The sequence below is a fragment of the Diorhabda sublineata genome, chromosome 2, assembly GCF_026230105.1.
Source record: "Diorhabda sublineata isolate icDioSubl1.1 chromosome 2, icDioSubl1.1, whole genome shotgun sequence".
NCBI classification, from domain to species: domain Eukaryota; kingdom Metazoa; phylum Arthropoda; class Insecta; order Coleoptera; family Chrysomelidae; genus Diorhabda; species Diorhabda sublineata.
This window is the reverse complement of record NC_079475.1, coordinates 33,379,517-33,404,056: the sequence shown is the minus strand read 5'-3', so window position 1 is coordinate 33,404,056 and position 24,540 is coordinate 33,379,517. Positions and strand designations below refer to the sequence as shown.

At 31.8% G+C, this 24,540-nt stretch overlaps 1 protein-coding gene across 1 annotated transcript in view; it reads left to right on the top strand.

Moving 5' to 3' along the window:
- Positions 1-24,540, top strand: part of LOC130440709 (fatty acid synthase-like) — an 83,507-nt gene that overhangs the window by 22,306 nt on the left and 36,661 nt on the right. The window contains exons 8-17 of the mRNA XM_056773997.1: positions 775-916; positions 2,413-2,626; positions 5,329-5,517; positions 5,574-5,874; positions 10,012-10,090; positions 14,320-14,587; positions 16,452-16,687; positions 18,735-19,083; positions 21,630-21,896; positions 23,195-23,597. Of these exons, the coding sequence (XP_056629975.1) occupies positions 775-916; positions 2,413-2,626; positions 5,329-5,517; positions 5,574-5,874; positions 10,012-10,090; positions 14,320-14,587; positions 16,452-16,687; positions 18,735-19,083; positions 21,630-21,896; positions 23,195-23,597 (2,448 nt within the window). The remainder of the gene's footprint in view (positions 1-774; positions 917-2,412; positions 2,627-5,328; positions 5,518-5,573; positions 5,875-10,011; positions 10,091-14,319; positions 14,588-16,451; positions 16,688-18,734; positions 19,084-21,629; positions 21,897-23,194; positions 23,598-24,540) is intronic.

Sequence of the window (24,540 nt, the reverse complement as noted above, 5' to 3'; positions counted from 1 at the left end):
ATAATCATCATAAAGCATACTCTCAACGCACTGTTCAAACCATTTTTAACTAGCTAGAAAATCGAGTTGATAAGTTATCCATAAGATAACCAGAGCTGGACCCTGTTTCTTCTTTTTGGTTTCGCATACCTCCAAAGCTTATAGTTCTGTTTAAATTCGGCACTGCAATAAACTTGGCTGTCGCCCAATCTCGTAGACAACAACACATCAATACCGATATTGAAAACATCCTGGTATAGAGTGGAAGCAAAATGAGTTTATCAGAACAAATACTTTTAAAAGAACGGTTGAAATTGCTACTGCAGATTTGGTACTATATGGACATAAAAATCACGATTATCATTATTTGTCCTGATGAGGCTGAGAGCAATACGTTCTGGCATAGTGATAGGGCTGAAAGAGCTGAGGCAGCTTCACAAAAACTTTGAACCCTCTCTAAGCCAAGCTTCGAATCCTCTACAAGTCACAGATTCGTACGGCCGTAGTGTACTACTCACACATTTGAAAGTCGGCATCCAAGCATATCCTTAGGATAATTGACTGAATACTCAAAGAAGTAATATACATTTAGGCGATCCAGACTCTGTTTCATCAATACTTCAAAGGCAGATATTTATCCAAGCTGTCCAGCTCCTAGAGTAATTGCAAGATCTACTCGTGTTTCTATACATTTGAAAATATACAAAAGATTCATAAAATAATTCTTGAAAATATAAATTAAGCATATACCAAGCTTGTAAGTTATATCCTTTCAACATTTTCATTTTTTCGTAGTGTATAATCGGTTTTGAAACTGGTTACATTCCCCCTAATATTCATTTCAAAACTCCTCGAGAATCTCTTATTGGAATTATTGAAGGACGACTCCAAGTGGTCTCAGAGAAAATGCCGTTAAAGGATAACAAAGGATTGATCGGTAAGTTTTTATGATGATTTAATATTATGTATATAAAATGAGAAAGAAGTTTTGATACCATCACTGGTTTAGGGCTTTCATTTCATATTTCAAAGTCTCTTCAAGCTTTCCTGTTTTTTATCAAAGTTCAGGCTTTTCTTGTTTTTTCTTTTTCACCTATATAGCAATAGTGATCCTGTAAACTTTTTTATTGCATTCCCTATATTATATCTCTTTTTTAGTACTCCAGTATCTAGTCTACCTCTAATAATTTCATTCTCTATTTTGTTCATTATAGTTACAGAGACTATCGAAATCCTAAGTAAGATAATTGTGAAAGCTCTCTTATCCAACTTCGGCTTTGTAAATAAATAAACCTGAAGTGCTAAGTTAATAACTGAAGCATACCAACTTAAAATTATAGAACAAAAGAATAAACGTATGTAGGTATATGAAATAAAGAAAATAAACTCTAGGATATTTAAAGACAAATAGAAAGCCCACTTAGTTATAAGCCATTCCCTTTGAGTACAAAGTGATTTACATACGAGAGCTAATTCATTGGATCCTGTGACTTATTTATAAATCAAAACAGCCATTTATTCTCGTTAATCACACTAGAAACGAAGTCGAGAAGCTGGTCGCGAATTAGTGATTCCTGTGTCGACTTTTTGAATGATACTTACACTAGAATTAGTCACTATTTATAATAATTAACTAGTTACTTTCTACTAACTAGATTTGTCAACTATGACTTTCAATTATATACAAACTTCTCGCTGCTACAGAAGCACGTATTTATTTACCACAAATGATTTTCTGTGTGATTTCTACTTTTGGGGATTGATCAAGAAATATTTGAAACATTCCGAAATTGAGAAAAGTATTGAAGCTGTAGTTGCAATATTTACTGAACGCACCTCATCATCGATTGGAAAGAATTCGACTATGGACTTAAAGTGTATCGTATTCTCATTGAACACTTATAAACTTATAGGTAAACTGTTGGCCTTTCATTTGTCATATCATTTTTAACTGTGAGTTGAACGTAATGAATATTATGAAGCGTTAAAAAACCGATATTCATTTATAAACACAGGTAAGGTAGTAGGGTAAGGTGACAAAATCAAGGCCAAACCGTACTTTTCTCTCCCGGAACGTATACTATTTTTTCCGCCCAGATGAAAAGATTGCAAATAGATGAGATGAGAGTTGAAGCTCCCCACGGATAGGTATTAGAGTTGCAGAAATATAAAACTACTTGCTATTTCGAAGTGTAATAGAAATACTGAAATACCGATGATACAAATATTTTAATCGCTGGAGATTGTATTAATGAACAAAACAATTATAAGTGAGTCAAGAGCCCAGCAAAGAGACCAACTCTCGTATATTCTATCGTCATTATACTTCCAATAGTTTCGCAACTATTATTCTTGGTATCATCTGAAAAATATTCCACTAATTCAAATTTTTTCCATAAGTATTTGACTCAAAGACGCATTATTATTTTTCAGGTATCAATAGCTTTGGTTTTGGTGGAGGCAATTGCCATGTTTTGATAAAAGCTAATGACAAACAAAAAATTGATAAGGGCATTCCGAAAGATGATATACCACGATTAATATGTATTAGCGGTCGAACACTCCATTCGATTACATATCTTTTGGATGAATTGAAATCTAATACTTTAGATGCTGAATATGTTAGACTAATACATAATGTTTTCAGGTAAGATCCCGTTCCACAGAAGAAATATAGTAGTGAAATTAATGTATTTTTCTTAATTCTCAATAAGTTAGAGAAATCCATCTAAAATTTGATTGCATCTTAGTGGGTAGATTTGCCGAAACGAAACTATGCATTTTTTAACATTGAACGATACTCGGTATCACACAAGAAATCAATCAATATGTCTCGTTTTAGTAAAAAACAAGTTATTTAGCCAACTTATTCATCCAGATGGTTTTTTTTTCAAATGAAAGAATTCAGCTCAACGTTCTTTCATTTCTCATTGAAGCTATCTTTATAAGTCGATTAGTCGTATATAGGCTAGTACTTATAACACATTTTTCAAATGTAACAACTCGTATATACTCAGAGTTATTCACAATATCAACTGTCAAAAATAGCATAATTGCAACAAACAAATCACGCGAACGTTCTTTTCTTACAAAAATAATTAACAGAGTCGAACAAAAATCTTATTTGATTAGATGTTCACTTTGTTTCCTTTCTCCTAATTGACAGTTTATTTTAGAAAGCTTATATGGAATTACGAAATTACTTATAAGATTTTGACTTGTGCAAAATATCTTTAGAAAAAATCGTCTATAGATGATCGGGAGATCTGGGTGAACACTCTATAGTTTCCCTTTTTCCAATCATTCTCTCTTGATTTCTTAACAAATTCCAATTCTTTGGTTCATTCAAATTATTTTCTCTTGAGAATAATCAAATCAACTTTGTGCTACTTTCTGAATCGCACAATAAAACATTATCATAAACTATTAAGTTACAACAGAACAGCGCAAGGAAGGACGGCAGTCGTTTTAAGGAAATTTATTGAACATCACGGACTAGGAATATTTACACTAGAATTTTTCACTATTTATAATAATTATCTATTCACTGTCACTACTTATTATAATTTATTCAAATTCATCGGTTACTTTTTACTACTTCGATCTGTTAACTATGACATTTAATTATATACAAACATCTTGATGCTACAGATGCACGTATTTATATACCATGAATTACTTTCTCTAAAATTCCAGAAAGTAAACAATTTGGGGCTTAGTAAATATTCACGAGATGGGAAAAGTGCAAATTGTTTTTCGAGCCATCCTCCGGCAATGAGTTTATTGGCCTTTTTTGTTCAAGCAAATGTAACTAGTACTTCTCACCTTGATACACCACAGCAATGGTTGAAAATTTTCAGTCAGCCAGCTTTAGGTAGATTTCTAGTTGAACTCACACCAAATTTCACATTTCTCTAGACTGCATGTTCAAGTCACTGGGTTACTTATCATTAAATGAATAAGCTCTCTCATCGTAAATTCTTCAGTGTTTGGTAAATATGGTTGAATTTTGAAATATATATATTAAAATATTAAAGTAGAGATAAATTTTGACATTTCTACTTTTCTTTAAGTCTTTATAAGAAAAAATAATTTTAAAACAGAAGAGACCTAGAAACAAGAACATTAAGATTAAGATTAATAATAAAAAATATATACAAGGTACTGATTAAAAAATAAGTTAATTTGAACCAACGGAGCGTGTAGCATGTGTCCTGCATATGGGGCCGTTTTTTTATGATTTACTTCCCAATCGGAACACTAATGTTTAGAAATTGCCATAAACTTGCCAGCTAATTGCTTCTTTTTTACTAGTTTCGGTCAGTTTTGGCTGAGTCAAGTCCACTTAGATCACTACCGTCTTGATTCAGCATACATTTGTAAAGAAAGTTTATCTTGTTCAAATGTTCATGTAAAATGGTATGGTTCTACTATCTCATTTCTCACTTTGCTTATTGCCATCATTATTTTTGGGATTTCTCATGTTTTCGTGGAGGTGCTAGGCTAAATCCGAGATCAGTGCTGTACGCATTCATTCTCCCATTTTCGACCTGTTCGCCTGTTCGCGAATCGCTACGTAGCCCAGAATTCGCTAGGCAACCGTGTGGTATTGATTTCCACTTCGGGTTTGAGTACTAATCCGGCTTCTCCACACAAGAAAATTACTGCCCGTGAAGAGCCATCAGCATGTGAGTTATTTAATGAACTTGTTGAATGCATTCCTGAAACCTCCCCTGGCATAATTTACTAAGAACTTTCGGTTATCTCAAGGTGAGTACTCGTGGGGTCCCTCGGCTGCTGACTGACAGACACAAAAAGCAACGCATTGACTGTGCTCGTAAGTTTCTTGAGGTATGGAAGAGGGTAAACCACAAGAATAAGCTTTTGGACTCGTTACAGATAAAACGTGAGTATTTTATTACACCTCATAAACAAAACAACAATCTAGTCACCTGGAACAACAGATATTGTAGAATATTGATCAAACTTAGGCGAGCAATCCAGTATAGCTGGAGAGGACAACTGACGGAGGAAGTAAGTAGTACTTCTTCACCAGAACACTCCCCTTGTCCTCATTAAATACAATAATTGTTGAAAAAATTTGAATGAACACTTATGCCCCATCCCACGTAAATCCCGGACTTAGCTCCAGCGATTATCACGTCTTCTCCAAATCAAAGGAACACTTTTGAAAACTGTTTCTTCAATGATGTTACTATTAGGCAAACATGTAAAATGTGGTTTATGATGGCTTCTATCTATTTAAACGAAAACTTATTGATCGATGTATTCTGTCACTCTCTACTTTTGTGTTTACAATATCAGTAAAATATTTTGTTTTGTTTACAGAAAAAATATCCCCAATCACATTTATAGAGGTTATTCGATAGTATCGAAATCAGGAGAATTATGCAGATTCATTCAAACGATTTCCGTTACTAAGGCTCAATTGTACTTTGTTTTTGGTGAATTTAGCGAATGGTTTGAAGCCGGAAGAAAATTACAACTAATATCTAGTTTTTCCAAGTCCATAGACAAGTATGTTTATAACTGACCCACTAAAAGTTCTGTGATAAGATTTTTCATTGTTTCAGATTACAAAAATTGTTACTTTCCAAAGGTGTCGATGTTCATAAAACACTTTTCGATAATTATGCCGACAGATCTAAAAATCATGTTTTGGGAAGTATTTTAGTTCAAATTGGACTTTTAGCTATTTTCGAAGATTTGGATATCAAGCCCAGCAACTATTTTGGATATTCTTATGGCGAATTGCTTGCTGCTTACTCCAATGGTATAATAACAATAGAACAGACTATTGAATGTGCATTAGTAATCAATGATGTTGTTGATACAACCATTAACTCGCACGTATCAATGGAAGCTACGAAAGCAGTAAGTGAAATGAATTTTATATATAAACTCCGTACAGTTGTTGCATTTCACATATTAACAAAATACTTAGAGACAATCATTTTAGTATGTCGCAGTCATTGTATCTCACATTATACACATGAGCTTTACGTGCACACAATCACTAAACCGTGTTGCATTTACTGTATCTTACAGTAAAGTAAGTAAAGTTAAATTATTTGGAAATAGTTACTGCACCGAGTTACAGTGATTGTGAGTCGCGGTGAGCAAAGGAGGCTCAATTTTGAAATAATTACATCACCCCGTCGATATTATAGTATCTCACAGAGTACAATTGAGAGAAGAATTTCTACATTAACACAGTTACTAGTACGTGCTGCGGCTGCTACATCTCACATATTGATAATAATTATACTAGTCATAAAGATTATTTCGCATAAAAACCAACACGAAACAGAGGTGTATATGGGGTAATTTCACCTTTAACAAGTTGCAACCCTGAAGAGTTATAGAGCCCCATTGAGTTATAGAGCTGGGAAAAAAAATTTTATTTTTTATATTTTCAACCCTTTAACATAAAGATAAAGAAGATGATCGAACTATACGGGGAGGTTAATTAGGGGTATAATGCCAGCGAAGAAGTTATCACAGATGTTCTCACTTTGTAGAACCATAATCGGCTTAGAAACGTAGATATGAAACATTAAGAATGGTACAGAGTTATGCTTTACACAACAAGCGAAGATAATTTCGGTAAAATTAAATACAAAGGATTTGTTGGTTAAAAGTTAGGTTAGGTTAAGTCACTTAAAAACTAGGGTAAAAAATACTCATAGGGATAAAAAAAACGTATATACAATACAGTGAATATTTTATAATAGTATGTTGCATGCGGTGCTTGTGCCAGTTTTTCTTCGAAACAATACCCGAAAAGGGTCCATTCAATCTTCCGGTGGTAATCTAAATAGCTATCCTTAACATGCTTCGAACTTAATAATAAGGCATCATTTACCAAACCTTGTTATTCACCGTAATGTTATATGCATATGCGTTTACCTCTGGAATGAGGTACTTCTGTTTTACATTTCCATATTATCATTTGTTCAGACCTTTCGAAGATTATCGGGATTGTCAAACTATGTTTCATTCGAGTAATAGATTTCTCTTCCTTCGTTACGATACTTCCGAATTTTTGTGTGCCTTTTATTTAGTGTTTTATATTTGAAACCATGTTTTTTTAAAATTTTAAAAAGTATGTTCGTATCGAACATACTTTATCAGTTAAGAATTTAATTTAAGAATACCTTAACGGTTTGGAATTATGTTTGATGCGAACATACTGTAATTTGCTTTGCATATTGGAGAGACCTATTAGGTTTGAATTTTAAAAAAAAATCCGAAAAATTTCTTCTTCGCCTCATTGTCACACCTTGCTTTGTAATTTTGTAGAATGTGATCTGAGAAGCATTTGTCGAAAACATGATTTCCTAGATATCCTGGACATTCCTAGACTACTAAATCGTAAAAAAAAACAGTTAAAATCACTTTTAGCACATCTGTGGATAGATGTTGCCGTTCTTTAGAGGGATTTCTACTACAAATCTACCATGTTGATAACGTTTTGTAGTTTTTATAAATAGCTCCTCACATCTCAATTCTTCCGAAGAGAGGCCACTCGCTTTGTTAAAAGTTACCTCAATTTCCCAAAACCTTTGTTATAACTGATGCAAATTATCATCTGAATTCTCGCTAAAATTGCAGTTGATAGATTTCGATGTATAATTATTTACAGGACCAAAAACAGTTTTTTGTAAGAGTGGTAAATTACTACCAATACGATGGACAAAAATTTATCACACACAAAAAGTGTTCTGCGCCAATTAGAATATCAATTGAACTACTTAGGTTGAAATTGGGATCAGCCAATTGGATATTTTTTGGAATAATCCAAGAAGAAATATCTAGAGATACGGATAGTAATTGGGGGTAATACGAGGAACTACCAAACAAGATCTAGTCTTAAAAAAAGAGAGACAATTGGTACATAAATTATTTTTATTAGCCGCATTGATTTTTTGTTCAATACTTAGGTTGAAAAACTCTGAACAGTTTTAAATGATATGATTTGATATTTTGCAATATGAACATTTTGTTTTGATATTGCGATTTTCTTAAATTAACGAATCTGCAAAGCAATTAACTGATCGTTAGATATCCATAATGTTTCTAAGAGATCTGCACGAGATTTAACAAAATCTTTATAATCATCTAATGTATGAGAATAATCTTTCACAGTTCCCAAAGAGAGCTTACGCTCCTCCCATTCCCGTAATGATGTTTTGTCCAATTTATTTGCAAGTATATAAATTAACAAAGTTTCCTACAATTCCGTAGGCTGTTTTAATGTTTGTAATGATCGTAAATGTTTGGAAACTGTGTCTATCATTCGCCTCAATTCAATAGCAGATTGTTGCTTAATAAATGGAATGTTGAATATTGCTTGAACATGGTTGTATATTAATAAATTATTATTGTTGAATCGATTTATAAGTATTTCCCAAGCTACAGAAAAATTCAAAGATCTAATAACTTATACAGCTCCCCTTTCTAAAGAGACCCTCAGATAAAGGAACTATTGGATGTCACTGATTAAATTATTCGTATGAATTAAGGAGTCAAATGTGTCTCGGAACTCGAGCCAATTTTCGTACTTTCTCGCAAATTTTGGTAGCTGAATTTGTGGTAATTGAATATCTCCATTGCTAGTAGACGCTTTCATTGCTTTCTCATTTTTTTCTTTATAAAGGTCACCTAACAATTCTTTTTCAATCGCACAGCTCTTAAAATATTGCTTTTCAAAATTTTCTCTTTCCGCGAATTGTTCCGGATCAGCATCTGTAATAATTTTTACTCCATCTTGTACTTGTTGAAATCCAAAATGAATTTCAAATTGTCGTTATAACCGAATTTCTAGCCCTAAAAAAAAGTATCAAGGTAACTGTCAAAGTTGACAAGTCTAAATTTTAATGATTCCCGTCTAGTTATTAATTTTCCTAATCCCTTAGAAGACATTTTTCGTTTAAACTGATTGGTTCACTAAATAAAATACTGCTATTTTACCTATAATAAGTTCTATTAGTTGAATAATATCCCTACTAATGAATCTAAAGAATTATATACCTTCGCCCTATCTCAATAGATTCTATCAGAATTAACACGTTTAGAAGCTTTCGACCAAAACAGGATATATGTATAGATATAGATGAAGACTCACATCAAGGAAGAAATTCTTCGAGAGTATTGTGGACTAGCTCAGAGAGTAATTTCCACAAGTCGTTATTGTTGATTCTAATTCTTCCTTTATCCAGATACGAAGAACCACAATATTGAATTGTATATTAAAATTTGTATTCGGTTTTTCACAAGACTTTTATTTTTCTTGATTGATTTGACATATTATATTGGTTGCTAAGAGAAAAAAAACGTAATAGCATTCTCGATCATTAACAAAAATGTAAAACTCAAATAGAGATGAACATAATAGAATATTTGGAATTAATTCACGTTCATTATTTTCTCACTAGTATTCGATTAAGTAACCACTTTTGTTTAGGAATTCCAATGTATTAATTTTTTAAACAATGTAGTTGTTTATCTTAATTTTCGAATGATTAACTGATTCTGGTAATCAAATATTTTAATGCTGACCTGAACAAGTTGTTTACTATACGGTTCTTTTTGTAAAGATAAGATTTTCACTATTTGATAATAGGCAGTACAAACTGACATCAGAATATTGCAAAAGTTTTTTATCGGTTCTTTGATTTCTAGTAAGTTTACCTTTAGTCTCTGAAAATGTAACTTGCTTATCAAAACGCGCATCAGACAGTATAATTGTCAGTGTGTAATGGTATTCTCAATTCAAAGGACTGCAAAGAAATTATTTTTTTTTTTTTCGAAATGTTTACTCAAACCTTAAGTCCTATAACTCTTCAAGGATGTAACTTGGTATAGGAGTAAATTGCCCCTCATCGTCATATTTTGGTTCTTCCCCTATAGACGTCAGCTCTGTGTCAGCTCTTATACAGAACAACTTGTATATCCACCTCATTCTTTCAAAAATTGCAAATAAGTGTACTACTAGTTTAATAATTTCAGGTTAACGGTAATTCAGAAAATGGTGCAAACTTGGATAAGTTCAGATCAAGTTTCATATCAAACGAATGTCTACCGATTAGTAAGTATCTAAACTTTTTACACATTATTTTCTAGTTATGGAGTTGGTGTCCGAAATATTTTTATTTTTTCCTACACTTTAATTATAAACACAATAGCTCTACTGACATATATTCCAAATTAATTCCACTTTTGAGGATCGCCGAAAACCGGAAGAGTTTTTTACCTTGTACCGAAAAACTTGACAAGGTTTAAAAGTTTCGTTATTAATGTCTAACATTCTCTGATATATAGAGATCAAGTTTGATGATAGGAGGTTCCAGATTGATAGCTTGTCAGTTTTAGCTATAAAGATTACTCGTTAGTCATTGAGAACGGCTTCTCCTGGAAACAAAGAGAAACAACTTTATGATTTGAGAAATACAGTCATAGCACCCATCAGAAATCATCTCGAAATCGTAAAATCATCACTCTCAACTCGTGCATCAGTCAACAAAGTTAAAAGAATTGAATTAAATAGTTAGATAAAAGAAAAGGTTATATGAAATTTCTCTCAGTTTGTACAGAACGTGAACTGGAGTAAGGTTGGTGTGAAAACATAATGTAGAACCAGTTTAGTATTAAATATTTGCCTAAAATTATTGGAATATTGAAAATAGGTTTATACCGATAACGTTGTCATAAATTTGATAATGAACAGATGCCTTGCAGAGTTTGAAGACATTGTCCATACACGAAGATTTTATTGAGTCTTGCGAGCGCTGATCAAGATGTGAGTTTCATCTATTAATATTTTGCAGATTCTTTTACCTTACCCTTACGCATAAATGCATTATATAGGCAGCATCCTTCCTGCGACTTTTACACAATTCTCTTTTGTTTTCACTATGCTAATCAGAAATGCGACACTCATGGATCTTGACTGTATTAGAAGAATTCAGTCCAATACAAAAGAAACTACGACTAGGTTTTACAAGATTATAGAAAAAGTTATAGACTGTACTAGTGTTAGACATGTGTTGTTATTGTTACGATTCCAAAACAACCGCAGATGTCGTTTGTTTTAATTATTGATTGAGTCAATTTTTTTCTTTTGCATTGAAGTTAATAGTTTCAATCGACACACAAGTAATTTCTAGGTACGAGGTAGAAGAGGAAGAGGAGGGATCAAAGAAAAAAGGATGATAAACCAATAAAAAAGGGCTGTTCTATAAATTAACCTCCCTAACAACCTTGTAGTTGCCAAAATTAAATAAAAAATTTTGGACAACGTGCTAGAGATTCTTCTTCGAATAATATAGATGATAAACAAAACTTGAACTTTAATAAATCCACACATTTTAACTGCGTAGCCATTGGAGATAATGTCGAAGAAGACGTACTTGCTTGTACGATCTACTGATACTTTTCGAAAAAGAAAAGCTGAAATTTGACATACACGTATTTTCAATTGTCCTGTATATGAAAAGAAATCTTGAGATAAAAAGTATCTCCAAACTATTAAATCAATTTTCATTACTAAAAGGGTAGTTTTTTCTAGAAAATAACAATACCAAATGAAAGAGCGTGCATTCCTGTATAAGAATTTATGTCTTTGATTTTCAAAAATTTATTTCTTAGACATACTAAATTTTTATTGAAATTTTCGCGTGAGTGAGCGCGATTATGATTATTTGAAATTTTATAAGTATTTTTTGCGTTTAATTTGCGTATTCAATGAATAGTATATGGATCACTAAAATGATACACCATTTCCAAGTACTGCAATTTTTAACGATCAGAGATAGTTTCTACTCACGGATTTACTTTTTCTGTTTTGGGGTGTCAATTACTATAACTTTGCAGAATTTTAGGTGTCTTACTCGCGATTTCAGCTCAGAGTGATGTTTGGACTCTAGCGACTGGATTCCGATTCATTTTATTTCCTACCCTATACCCCGTTTCACCTCTTATCTTACTTATCTCAATAATTTTATCTGCCATTTGCTAGTCAGATAGTTTTTTTCGCAACGAGTGCGCGAAAGTACTTCACGCACAATTATAATACAGTATTTTATCCACGACTACATTAAAAAATACTTTTTTTCATACTGTACTTTAAAATCGACTTAACAGTACTAATTTGAGTCCGGGAAATGGCACTTTACGGTATCATTTTCATCAGCACTTCTTATATCGTATTTATTACGCCAGTCGCAAAATATTACATATTTGCGCATAATTTATCTTATTGCTTTCGCTTTTTTCTCAGAAATTTTATTTGAATTATCAGCCATTCTCTCGGGAAAATATTTTTTGTATTTCCAAAAATCTAAATGTTTGCCTTTGTTTGCAATGTTACCTTACTTATTTTTTAAATAATAAGAGAATAATCAAAAGAACTATTTTTCAGTAAGATTGTCAAATATGACATTTCATATTTTAATAGAATTTTGCTTTATATTTGAAACGGAAAACAGAATGAAAAAAAAACATACTATAAATTATAGTATAAGTTATTATTACGGTACTCGATTAGATATTCTTGACTTGGCTCCTTCGTCGCGTCGTTCATAAACATCTATCTCGTACAATACGAAATCACTTCCCGAACTTATTACGTAAATAACTAATGTTGAAAACAGAATAATGAACATATATTTGTGACAAAATTTTAGAAATAAGCAATAATATTATTTGCCGTGTAATGTTTGATGTATTTAGTATTACACCAATCCAAAAAATCGCCAAATGACTCTATGTATATTTCTCTTGAGTTTTCGGGAAACAGGTTTTGAGTTACATTTCACGCAATTTCTGTAATTTCGTGAAGAGTGCAATCAGATTCTTCTTCCAAGTTTATTTAGCTTAACAATTGATGTTTTATGAATCAAAATTTGAAAAATATAATGCAAAATAAAGATGACGCTTAACACTTCTTAATGACAGTACGAAATTAGTATAATTACTAAACCTTTGTTTTTTTTGCTTATACTTCGAATCATTATCCTCACATAGATATCAAATAATAAAATGAATATGTAATTCACCACTTTACGAGGATATATTGAAAACCAAACAAAATTTCAAAATATTTTATTACTCAACATATTCTCCTCTCAATTGGATACATTTATTACAGCGAACCTGCAACGTCTCTAGACCTTTCAAAAAAAAATGTTTCTTCTTGCTCTACAAACCAGACCTCCACGGCTTTTATTACCTCCTCGTCGGAAGAAAACTTACGACATTTTCAACTTTTTTCCAGTTGAGGAAAGAGATGATAGTCAGAAGGAGCCAAATCTGGTGAATAAGGGGGGTGTTCTAGTAATTCAAACCCTCAATCACGAATTTTTGTATGGCAACATGAGATTTGTGTGCAGGGGCGTTGTCCTGCAAAGAAAACACCTTTGGACAGCTTTCCGCGTCTCTCTTCAATTTTTTTCTGTAGAGTGGTCAGTAATGTCGAATAGTAATCTCCTGTGATTATTCTACCCTTATCCTAAAAATCAATCATTATTACTTCATGGCAATCCAAGTCTCATCCATAGTAACAATTCGGTTTAAGAAGTCTACATTGTTTTCAAATTAAGTACAGATCGAACGCGATGTGGAAGCATCTTGCACGCTTTTGGTCAACATTCAAACATTTGAGGATCCATTTTGCAGCAATTTTTCTCATGTCCAAATTGACGTGAACTATATGACGAACTCGTTCGTATGAAATATTCAGTGCTTCAGATATCCGTTTCAGCCTAATTCGACGGTCTGATAAAATCATGTCATGAACTGCATCGATATTTTCGGGGACTGACACAGAAACTGGCCTTCTCGATCGGTCATCATCTTCAATGGAAAGTTTACCTCGCTTGCTGTCCAATTTTTCACGATTGCATACCAAGGACATTGATCACCAAGGGTATTAAGCATATCTTCGCAAATCAACTTACCTCTTAACCCTTTTAAATATAGGACTTGATGATGGCTCATTACTCCAATTTTTCAATTTTCACAATTTCGGTGGACATTTTTTTTCTTTTAATTTATTGCGTAACTCTGGTTTACTTTTTTGACATCAAACTTTACACTGACACTTCTAATAAGTTATTGTTCGTCGCTATGGAAACGCAATATTTTGTTTATGCATGGAACTGGTCTAGGGTAACTAGATACCAATAAATCCCCGTAAATAAAAATATTTCATCATTTGAAATTTCATGAATTCTTGTCATATCAAGAGCTTGGATGATTTCCAATAACAATATAACACTTGATGAAAAAAGTTTAATAAAAAATAATATTTCATTTTAGAAAATCAACTATTGGCTAACTTATCCAGTATCCTAAAAAAAATACAAATTGGAAAACCTGGTAAAAAGATTGGATTAGCTGAGTATTTGGTGAACGCCTTGTCGCAAAAATCTTTTGATAAAATCGATAACATCGAAAAAAATTCTATAGTAATTACAATCGGTTATATTCCAAATCTCGAATCAAATATGGAAGATATCAAGATTATTCCAATAGCTCCACCGGAAGATATTAATTTCTTAGAAGGATTTTTAAGAACAACTGGAAAGTAGGTATTTTTCCATTAAGCCATTGAAAGTGGTTGTATTTCTTCATTTATGGTGTCATTAAGTGAATATCATATGAATTCATGAGCAAACAGAACTAGTCTATAATCCAATTACAAAAAATAGCATGTTTCACATGTAATAAGGTTCACTTAAATATTTGACAATATCTTTCCTGTTTACCTTTTTTGGTTCGCGCTCTTCATAAGAAATTGAAGAGAGAGAGAGAGAGAGAGAGAGAGAGAGAATGCTTGATTGTCCAAAAAATTGTTACATTTTGTACATAGAAGCTTGTAAAAACTAAAAAACATAAAAATAACTAAATAAAGATACACATAAAATAAAATTTCAATATATAGTAAAAAACCACAATGAGTAACAGTAACAAAATTGTAATAATAATAGGTAATAATTAGTATATAAGTCCATAGCAAAATTAAACCGGTATGCAGGATGCCCGAAATTAAATATTATTATTAGAATAGAATAGAGTAGAAGATACTTTTCAGTAACTATGCCCTTAAATTTTTGCGAGTGCGGGAAAAGATGATATCGACTTCATTCCAATTGGTAAGTGATAGTGCATTTTTTTTCAATGTAAAATATTGAGCCCTTAACTAATTCCGAACGTTGAGTAGGTAGGTAAAGGTCGTGCTCCGCGTTCCTAAGTAGATGCATCGTCCTTTCTGAAATTGGAGAAGCGTGCTTACGAATAAGGTAAACGGATTCAAAGATAATTAAGGAAGGAAGAGTCAGAATTTTCAGCATTCAAAGAAGTGTAGTTTGAAGATTCGCTAAAATTGAATCACACTACACGTGCCCCAGAAGGGCATATCGGAGATGCGACTCAATAAGGGGACAATGTTAAGGATATGGATAAGCTCAGTTATTTGGACACTGATCTCAGCGCAAAGCAGAAGGAACTTAATTTTTTACATAAGGCGGCAATGTGTAACTCACATTTCAAGGAATTGTCCACAACAAGCCCTAAGAATTTTATAGATTCAACGACGTCAATGATGGTGTTTTTAGTAAAAAAGGCAGCAATGTATTTTTAGATGATAAAACTGGATGTTTAGGCTAGAGTATACATTATTTGGGAAGAAAAATATAGCATCATTTGTGCATTTGTTACTAAAAACCTAAATTGATGGATAGTAAGTATTTTATATTCAAGCAGAAATTATAAAACCCTCATTTGATATTTTTATGATCTTGGTTAACATGGGAAGGAGTACAATTGGGCGATGATTCGACGCTTATTTTTGATCTTTATACAGAGGTATAATTATAGCCGTCTTGAGGCAATTGGGAAAAGTGGTAAGGTGATTTGATGTGCAATCGGGCATACTGGTAAACATTTTTAATGTAAGTCCATCAGTTCCAGATGAGTATTTTTTTATTTCATTAATTGTACTGCGAAGCTCTACTAAAAGTACGGCCATAATAAGAAACTGTATCTGTAACTAGGCATCAGGGTCATATGAAAGCGGATCATTAGACGAAGTTATAGTATATAAAGTACTGATAAGAGTATTATCTTGCCATTTTAATTCTGTTTAATAGATAGCTAACTCACTCAAAGTCACTCAAAAACTGAGATTTAATTAATCACCCAAAATATTAGTTTTCAAGGTTCAAGGAATATTAAAAAGACAAACTGTAAAAAATTTCAGGATTAGATCAAAATAAGGGAAAACTAGCTTATGAGGTTGAAATGATATTCTACACAATGTTTTCAAAAAAATTTCTCTACTAGAAGAAATATATCCAGAAATGGCTTTATTTGTTGATTACAATTATAAAACCTATAAAAATAATTGCTTATCACAGTGTAAATATATAAAAGTATTATTAATTTCACAGCTTATACATGAACGGCTACAATCCTCAAGTAGCAAAATTATATCCAGAAATCAACTTCCCAGTAAGCAAGGGAACCAGAATGATATCACCATTCATTAAATGGAAACATGAGCGAACTTGGTTCGTACCTTTATATAACTTAAAAAATCTTAAATTAGGTGAAATTTGTAGTCGATTACTTAGAGTTCAACTTGACGACCAGCAATATAATTTTATCGAGGGACATACCATTGATGGTAAGTGAAAAAAATATAGCTAAAAAAATATTTACAGGTCCATAAATAATATATGTATCCATACATACAGAATCATGATAAAGTAATGCACAAAGTTCATAAAAATGCTTGAAGAAATATAGAAGCACTTCACATCAGAAAACACGGATTGAATGAATAGACGCCGCTTGACATGATGCAAGACAACGTGCAATCTCAACTAAAAGCATGCGCAGATGAAGTTCAGCTGATTATTTAATACAAGATCTTGCACTTGCAATATTGCAATAACTTTATTATTATGGTTTTATTATAACCGGAAGAGGAAGGATAGAAATTCTAGTGATGGTAGATTACTACCATAGTCTTCAAAGTAATGAAGGAATGTGTGATTTATTTAACTAAACAGGTTTTGAAATACCTTCAATTGCTAGAAGTACAGTAAGCAGAATTGTTGCAAAATTTAATAAAACGGGAACCGAGAGAGGTGCTCCAAAATCATGAATAAGTAACGATGCAAACTTAGATATTTTGAAGTCACTAGAAGACCGCAACTGCAACAGAAATTGACTTGAATTTGAGTAACAACAAAATTTTAGTCAGTGACAAACTTTAACTTGTTCACAAACTCACAGAAGATTTTCATGACTCATGATGAAAATCCAAACAGACAAAATACACCCCGCGCCCCAAAATTCTGAATCCAAATAATAGAGACAATTTGATCTCAGTATTTGGTACCAACGAGACTGGGTGCACCACTACATTATAGTCTCAATGTTTGAAAGTTTCTGGTAAATCAATTTGAAATAAGATGGATTGGAAGACGTGGATCAATGAAGTACACAGCTAGGATATCTTACCCGCGTTGATTGTTTTCTGTGAGGACATTCAAAGAGTTGGATCTAAATTAACCTATCAGATGATTTGGGTTTTAATTGATACTTTGTAAAAAATAATCACTAAAAACGTAATCAAACAGAATACATCTTCGTAGTTAATTATCGCTAACAAAAACTTTTACACTTGCATTTTCCGAACCATAATGTGTCCAAAATAATACTTATTTTACCTATGATGTGAATTCGTTGTTTCCGTCTTTGTATCAAACTTTCTAACCTTAAGCCATATTATACAATTGATTGGTTATTTTTATATTTATATTTTTTTATGAGATTGACATAATAATCTAGAGCGTTTCCGATTAGTGCCGATATTATTTTTTCTATTGCTGCCATTTGCCAATAATCACATTTATTCTATCTGAACTATCCTACAATACCTCAATATATTTTCCAATACCCACTTTATCTTTATCTACTCTTCAATATCTTTTCCTTATATTACCCTTCCAATTCGTCTCAGACTCTGTACTAAAATAAATAAGTTGTTCTGCTTCCAAAGCTTTCCATAAAGCTCTGCAAACTTTCATTATCTTTATGTTATTCGGAGCTTTCCTTTAATATCGTCTTTAGTATTTGAACTCAAACTTGTATCCTTGTATTTATCAACATTCATTTTAAATGGTTTTCTCCATATCCTAGATCAATAGGTTTCGGATTTTATTTCTTTCCACGGCGGTTATAATATTCTATATTTTTGTAGAATTTATCTTATTCGCCGTTGGATTGTAATTGACATTGTTATTTGTTTGGTCCGCCGGAAAGTAATTACTATGTCTATATGAAACTCAAAATCTAAATAACATCAATTCTGAGCCTACCTCATTTTCTCTGATGCAATTGCTTTTTAATTCAATGTCACTATGTCTTCTGAAATGTCTGATGGTAATTCTACTCATCTTTTCTGTCACTTGGGATTACCATTGCCTGTCTTCATCCCCTTCTTATTGAATTCTTTAAGATAGTTCGCCCAGTTCAATTTCTACAATTAAGTAAAAAACGTTTAATCTACTTCTCATATTCATAATATCCCCCAATCCTTTATTAGGTATCATACCAATTGAAATATATATCTATATGATAAATTTTACGAGAAATAGATGCAAAATAAATACTGAGGTTCAAATATATTCTAAATATTGTCTAAGTCATCATTATTATTTCAGGAAGAATCTTATTTCCCGCTACTGGCTACTTATATATTGTATGGGAAACTTTATCAATGATAGAAGACATATCATTAACAATGCAGAATATAGTATTCGAGGATGTCAGATTTTTAAGGGCTACAACACTATCCCTTAAAGGACATAATATATTCGAAATTATTATCAATAAAATCTCTGGTAAATTTGAAATAATTGAAGGTGGTTCTCTGGTGGTCACAGGAAAAATGTTTGCAAAAAGTGTTGAGTGTGAACCTATCAATGCGTTAACTGATATTCCTTCTAGTCCAAATACATTGACGTCGAAGGATATTTATAAAGAATTCCGTCTAAGAGGATACAACTATTCGTAAGTAATAGCAACTCAAATTATTTGAATAAATATTAATAAGCAACAAAACATTTTGACGACATACAATACGGTCCATATGTATGAAATAGATTCAATTTAAGAGCTATTATGTACTATGTGTACTGAATACACATATTTCTGAACAGAGGACTAAAATCCCTTTCCAACAAAATGCCACACAAGGTGCTGGAGGAGGTTAATATTGAAATTGTCAATTTGAGAATAAAAATCGACCTGTTTCATATTTTTTCAACTGACACATAATAACGCTAAAATGTAATTTATTCCATACATATGGACCACATTGTATATGTATTTAAACTAATTAGAAGGCAAAGTAAATTTATAGAAGACTCAAATGAACGAAATAATTTACAGTGTATCATACTGAGAAACTAATAAATTTTCTTGGTTGTTTTGTTTCAAAACATCTGACATATGTATAAGAAACCACATTTACCGTATACTATTTAGAATGTACCTACTATGAAAATCTTAAATTGTTTACAAAAATTTGCATAAAAGTATTGAAACAATAGTAGAACACAGTTTATACAAAGTGAAAAGTGCAAACAAATTCGGATTATACAAGGTGGGGGTATTAAGTATCGAGACTAGCGCTGCTACCGAAAAAAGTACGCATGGGCCAAACGTTCGCGACTGTCAGCTGTTTAACCTAGTTTCGAACCAGTTTAGCCGTGGCCTTCGTTTTTATGGGAAGTGCCCATTTGTTTTGCCGTAAAAATGATCGACGTACAAATAGAGCAAGGGATTACTGTATGTTGTTTTTGAGTGGTCAAAAGCAGTTGAAAATATGGAAAATGTCAGTAATTTTGTTTGATCTAACAGTCGGTTAAATATTCGTGCGATTGCTCAATCTATAGGAATTGACAAAGAATATATCTGGGACATTTTACATTAACATGCGACAAGTTTGTATGCAAAACTAGTACCTCATTCCGTACTGTCCGTTAAGAGGTTTCTAGTCAAGTACAATATCTCAGTGCTAGACCACCCGCGTCCTGAAGGAACTGACAAAAAAAGACTTTCTGTTTCTAATAATGTTGGGATGTAGGGATGTAGAAAGGATTTATTGAGGGTGATAATAAATAAATATACATAAGATCAAAATGACATATTTGTATAACCAGTCTCGTTATTTAATACACCTCGTACAATAGAATGGAGTTCTTTCTAGAATCATTAAACAACTTAATGTACATTATGATCAATAATTTATAGTGGTAAATTTGAATTTTAAAAAAATAAAACTGTTTGATATTTCATATTCATTAGAAATTTCGAAATCTCTTATAGGAGGAAATTGAATTTTTCATTCACATTTTTTCAGCAAATAAATTTGTATTTCAGTAGTAATAATGCCTTTCATATAACATGGCATAGGGAGGTAGATGTTCAAGAATATTTGAATTCAAATAAGCTTTCATCAGAAATCCTCTCTATTTTATAACGTCATATGTAATGTTCCAGAACTTGATGCAAAAATTCGGGAAGGACTAGATGACGTGAAAATAATGCTGTGACACAAAAAAATTTCTATAAATAGATAACACTACCTCTCATTTCTGAGTTATAGGCCTCAAAGCTGCGAAACCAGAACTTATATTTGAGTATATTTTCTAAATTATACATTCGAACATTAAGAATTTTTAATCGGTTAAATAATTCTATACTGAAGGCAAGAGGCGGGTCATGCTCATATGAGAAATTTTTTTCTATGTCACAGAATTATTTTACCGCGATATACTCAGTACCAAATTTTTTGCATCAAGTTCTAGAACACTCTGTATATAAAGTTGATAATTTATTTTAAAACAACATAATTCAATAATTTAGCTCTATATACACAATTTTTACATCCAGACGTCATAAATTAAGATTCTGGGAGGTCTATTACATAAATTCCCTCAATTAGGAGAATATTGAGCTACTGAAGATCATATAGTGAATCACTAAAATACAAATATTTTGAAGATCCAAAAAGTATACATTTTGACTACAATAATGATACTGCTATCCAAATTAAAAAATTGAATTATGAATTAATCAGTGAGAAAAAGTAGCTGGACTCATCTTGTCAATACCAATGTTTGAGGTCCAATTCCAAAACAAAAATGCTTCGCTGTAATGTTATTTTTGTCCCATGAACAGTTAATTTAGATCATTGTTTAAGAATCACCCTATAGATATAGGAGCGTAAGAGAATGAAGTAAATTTCAATTTTCTACTTATATAAATGAAACCAACTATAATCTAAGATAATTTCCTCCTGCAAATATTCAGACGAACATTCAAATAAATTTACGTGCAATTTCCAAATATTTGTATTCTTCTCTGAGAAATAATTGCTACTCATATTTATAACACAGAATTACTCGTATATAAATAAAAAATCAATATTTAAGATGTGAAATTAATTAGATGAAGTCTAAGTAACGTCTTGTTTCTGGAATACGGAATCTAGAAGGTTGAAAAAAATTAAAGTGATATGAAATATGTGATATTTATATTTGAAATTATAGGGGAGACTTCAGAAGCATACAAGAATTCAATCCAGAATATAACGTGGGTTTGATAAAATGGAAAGATAATTGGATTGCATTTATGGACAACATGCTGCAAATGAATATTTTCCAATCAGACACGAGATTGCTGTATGTGCCCACTTACATATCGCAAATGATTGTACCTGCCAAATCTCATTTTGAATGGGTGACAAAGAATTTTCTGGAGAAACAGAAGGAGCCTCTTCTTCCAGTTTCCTGTGATCCAATATCGAAGGATGTAAGGTAATTTGAAGAATATTTTATTAAAACATTTTTTTTTTATTTTTACTTTTACATACATGGATCAAACAATTGTAGAATCTAGAAACATGGTCTAATTATTATTAAATATCTCCTTCATAATCCAATATAAGTTAATAAAACTATACAGAATAATTATAAAAAATATATGAAAGAAAGCGTCTACCACATAGTTTCAGATGATGAATTCATATATTTTCTGATAATAGCATCTATTCATGAAGTTTTGACGTCGATATTAAATGATCTCTAAATATCAAAAATTTCATTCAACAAGAAAGGATAACATATCATTTAGCACAGAGCTATCCTGAAATATAAGTTAATATCACAGCAGAAAGGACTACTGTTGAATGCATTATAAATATATTTAGAGGATACATACTGAAGATATTATTTTCAAAGATCGTCGCCAAATTCTAACTACCATAAGAGCTTTTTAGATAGAGGTACTTACCATTGAAAGAGGTGCAGAAATAAATCTAACGATAAGACATCAAAAATGCAACTTAGAGTTTCAATCTGACAATTAGTCTGCTATCAAAGCATTGAACTCCCAGGTCTTCCATTCAAAACTAATCTGTAAAATACTTATGAATCTTAATGACCTAGGTACGAACAATAACGACTTCTAGGTTTCGATCATTTTAGAATAAACTGAAAGCAGGCAAAATTGGCCAGAAAAGTTCATTTGTGAAGAGCAGGACACGGTACATAACAAGACAAAGTTTCAAAAGAAGGAAGCATCTAAAATAAGTATTATTCCAGGATTATATCACTAAGAAACTTCTTCGGAAGTTTATTACTACAATATCTAAGAAAGTTATTACAGGAAACATATATTGAGTCTTGAGATCTCCGAACTGACTGTTATTAAAAATCAGTGCATAAAATGCTTTGGACGAGAAACTTGGCATGATTTTCCAGATACTGATGTTCAATAAAAACTAGGAAGGGTAGATGATCCAGCGACGAGATTATAATACCTTAATTAAATTATAAATATTATCGTCACAGTTCAGAGTAGTGGGATTTTTTTTTAATTTTTCGCTTTCTGCTATTTTTAAATTTTGAATATCTTGATAATTTATTGAGTTATTGCCAAAGTGACACAACCTTAAAAGACACCTTGGTATTAATTTTCGGATTTGGTTCCATAAAATGACACTTTTGGATCAGACTAATGATGCATACTAGTATGTGCAATATTATCATAAGTATTGTACCATAAGACTACTGCATATAATTTGATTCCTTTTCTCAATGCCTAACACTTTTAGATGTGGAGGTATAGTAATCAAAGGTCTAATTGCCAATTCAATACCCAGAAGGAAAGATCTAGGAATACCAGTTTTGGAAAAGTATCAATTTGTTCCCAACGTAACTACTCTCACACTAAATGAATCGATTAGAATAAATATGCAAATTCTCCTTGAAAATAATATAATAAATAAAGTCAAGTGTGTCGAGTTAATTGATGAATTCACAAAAGATAGCTCCACAATAATTCCAATTATTCAAGCCGCTTTTGAAGATCAGCCACTTATTCAACCTATAGTAAAAATACTAACAAAGAATCAATTACAAGATATTGAAGGAAATATTCCAATAGAAGATAAAGAACTGGATACCGAAACTGATTGTAATTTAATTGTCGGTTCTCGGCTATTAGAAAGATCAACGGTAAGTAGTTTTTATTCAATTATAGGCCATATTATCATGATTTGCTTGATTGGAGTAATGACATACTTTTTTTCTATGTCTTGTTATCTTTCATTTCTTACTATATCCTATTTATATCAGCTGCACAATTCACATTTCATTCATTCTTTCTCTCAGTCTTCCTATTTGATTCAATGTGAATGTCTCAGAGTTGTATAGTATAGTAAGTCTCACTACTTTTTTTCACAAAGTCTATTCTTATGTTTATTGGTAATTTTTCCCAAAAAAACGCTTTCATTGAATTAAATAATTGAACAATTTCATTGGTCATTTGACTGGCTTGAATAGCACTTATCCTTGTGGTGAATTCTGTCGATTCTCCTTTTTTTGCTCATTGCATCTCACATTGTTTTGATCACAATTTTTAAGTACATTAAAAATTTCATCCCTCCTTATTTTGGCTAAGCCTAAGGCTTCTCCAATACATATCGAATTTCCTTATTTTTATCTACTGAATTATCACTTAAATCTATTATTATAAATATTAAGTTGTTTGTGTTCCTTCCAGTTCTAAAACCTTATTGTGAGTTCTCTCTAAAGAGATTTCTACCTCATTTTTCATCCTACTCTCCATTACTTCAGCTGGTATGCCTGTTAGTATTATATCTTAATAGTATGATTTCTTTCATATATATTTAGCTTAATTCCTAGGTTCCCGTTATCTCGTTTAGTACTACTTTTAGCTTATATATTTCTGTTCCATCCATATATTTCGTTCATAGCTTTTATGTTCTAATCATTTTCACATATCAAAATCTTCAGTTCTGCACATTTCTTTCGTAAACTCCTCGAAATATTCTTCTTCCGTGAATATATTTGCTTCTTTGTTTTTCATAATCATCATATTATATTCCTTAACTGTTTTGGTGTACCATAGAATAAGTAATTTCAGTTTATTTAATTT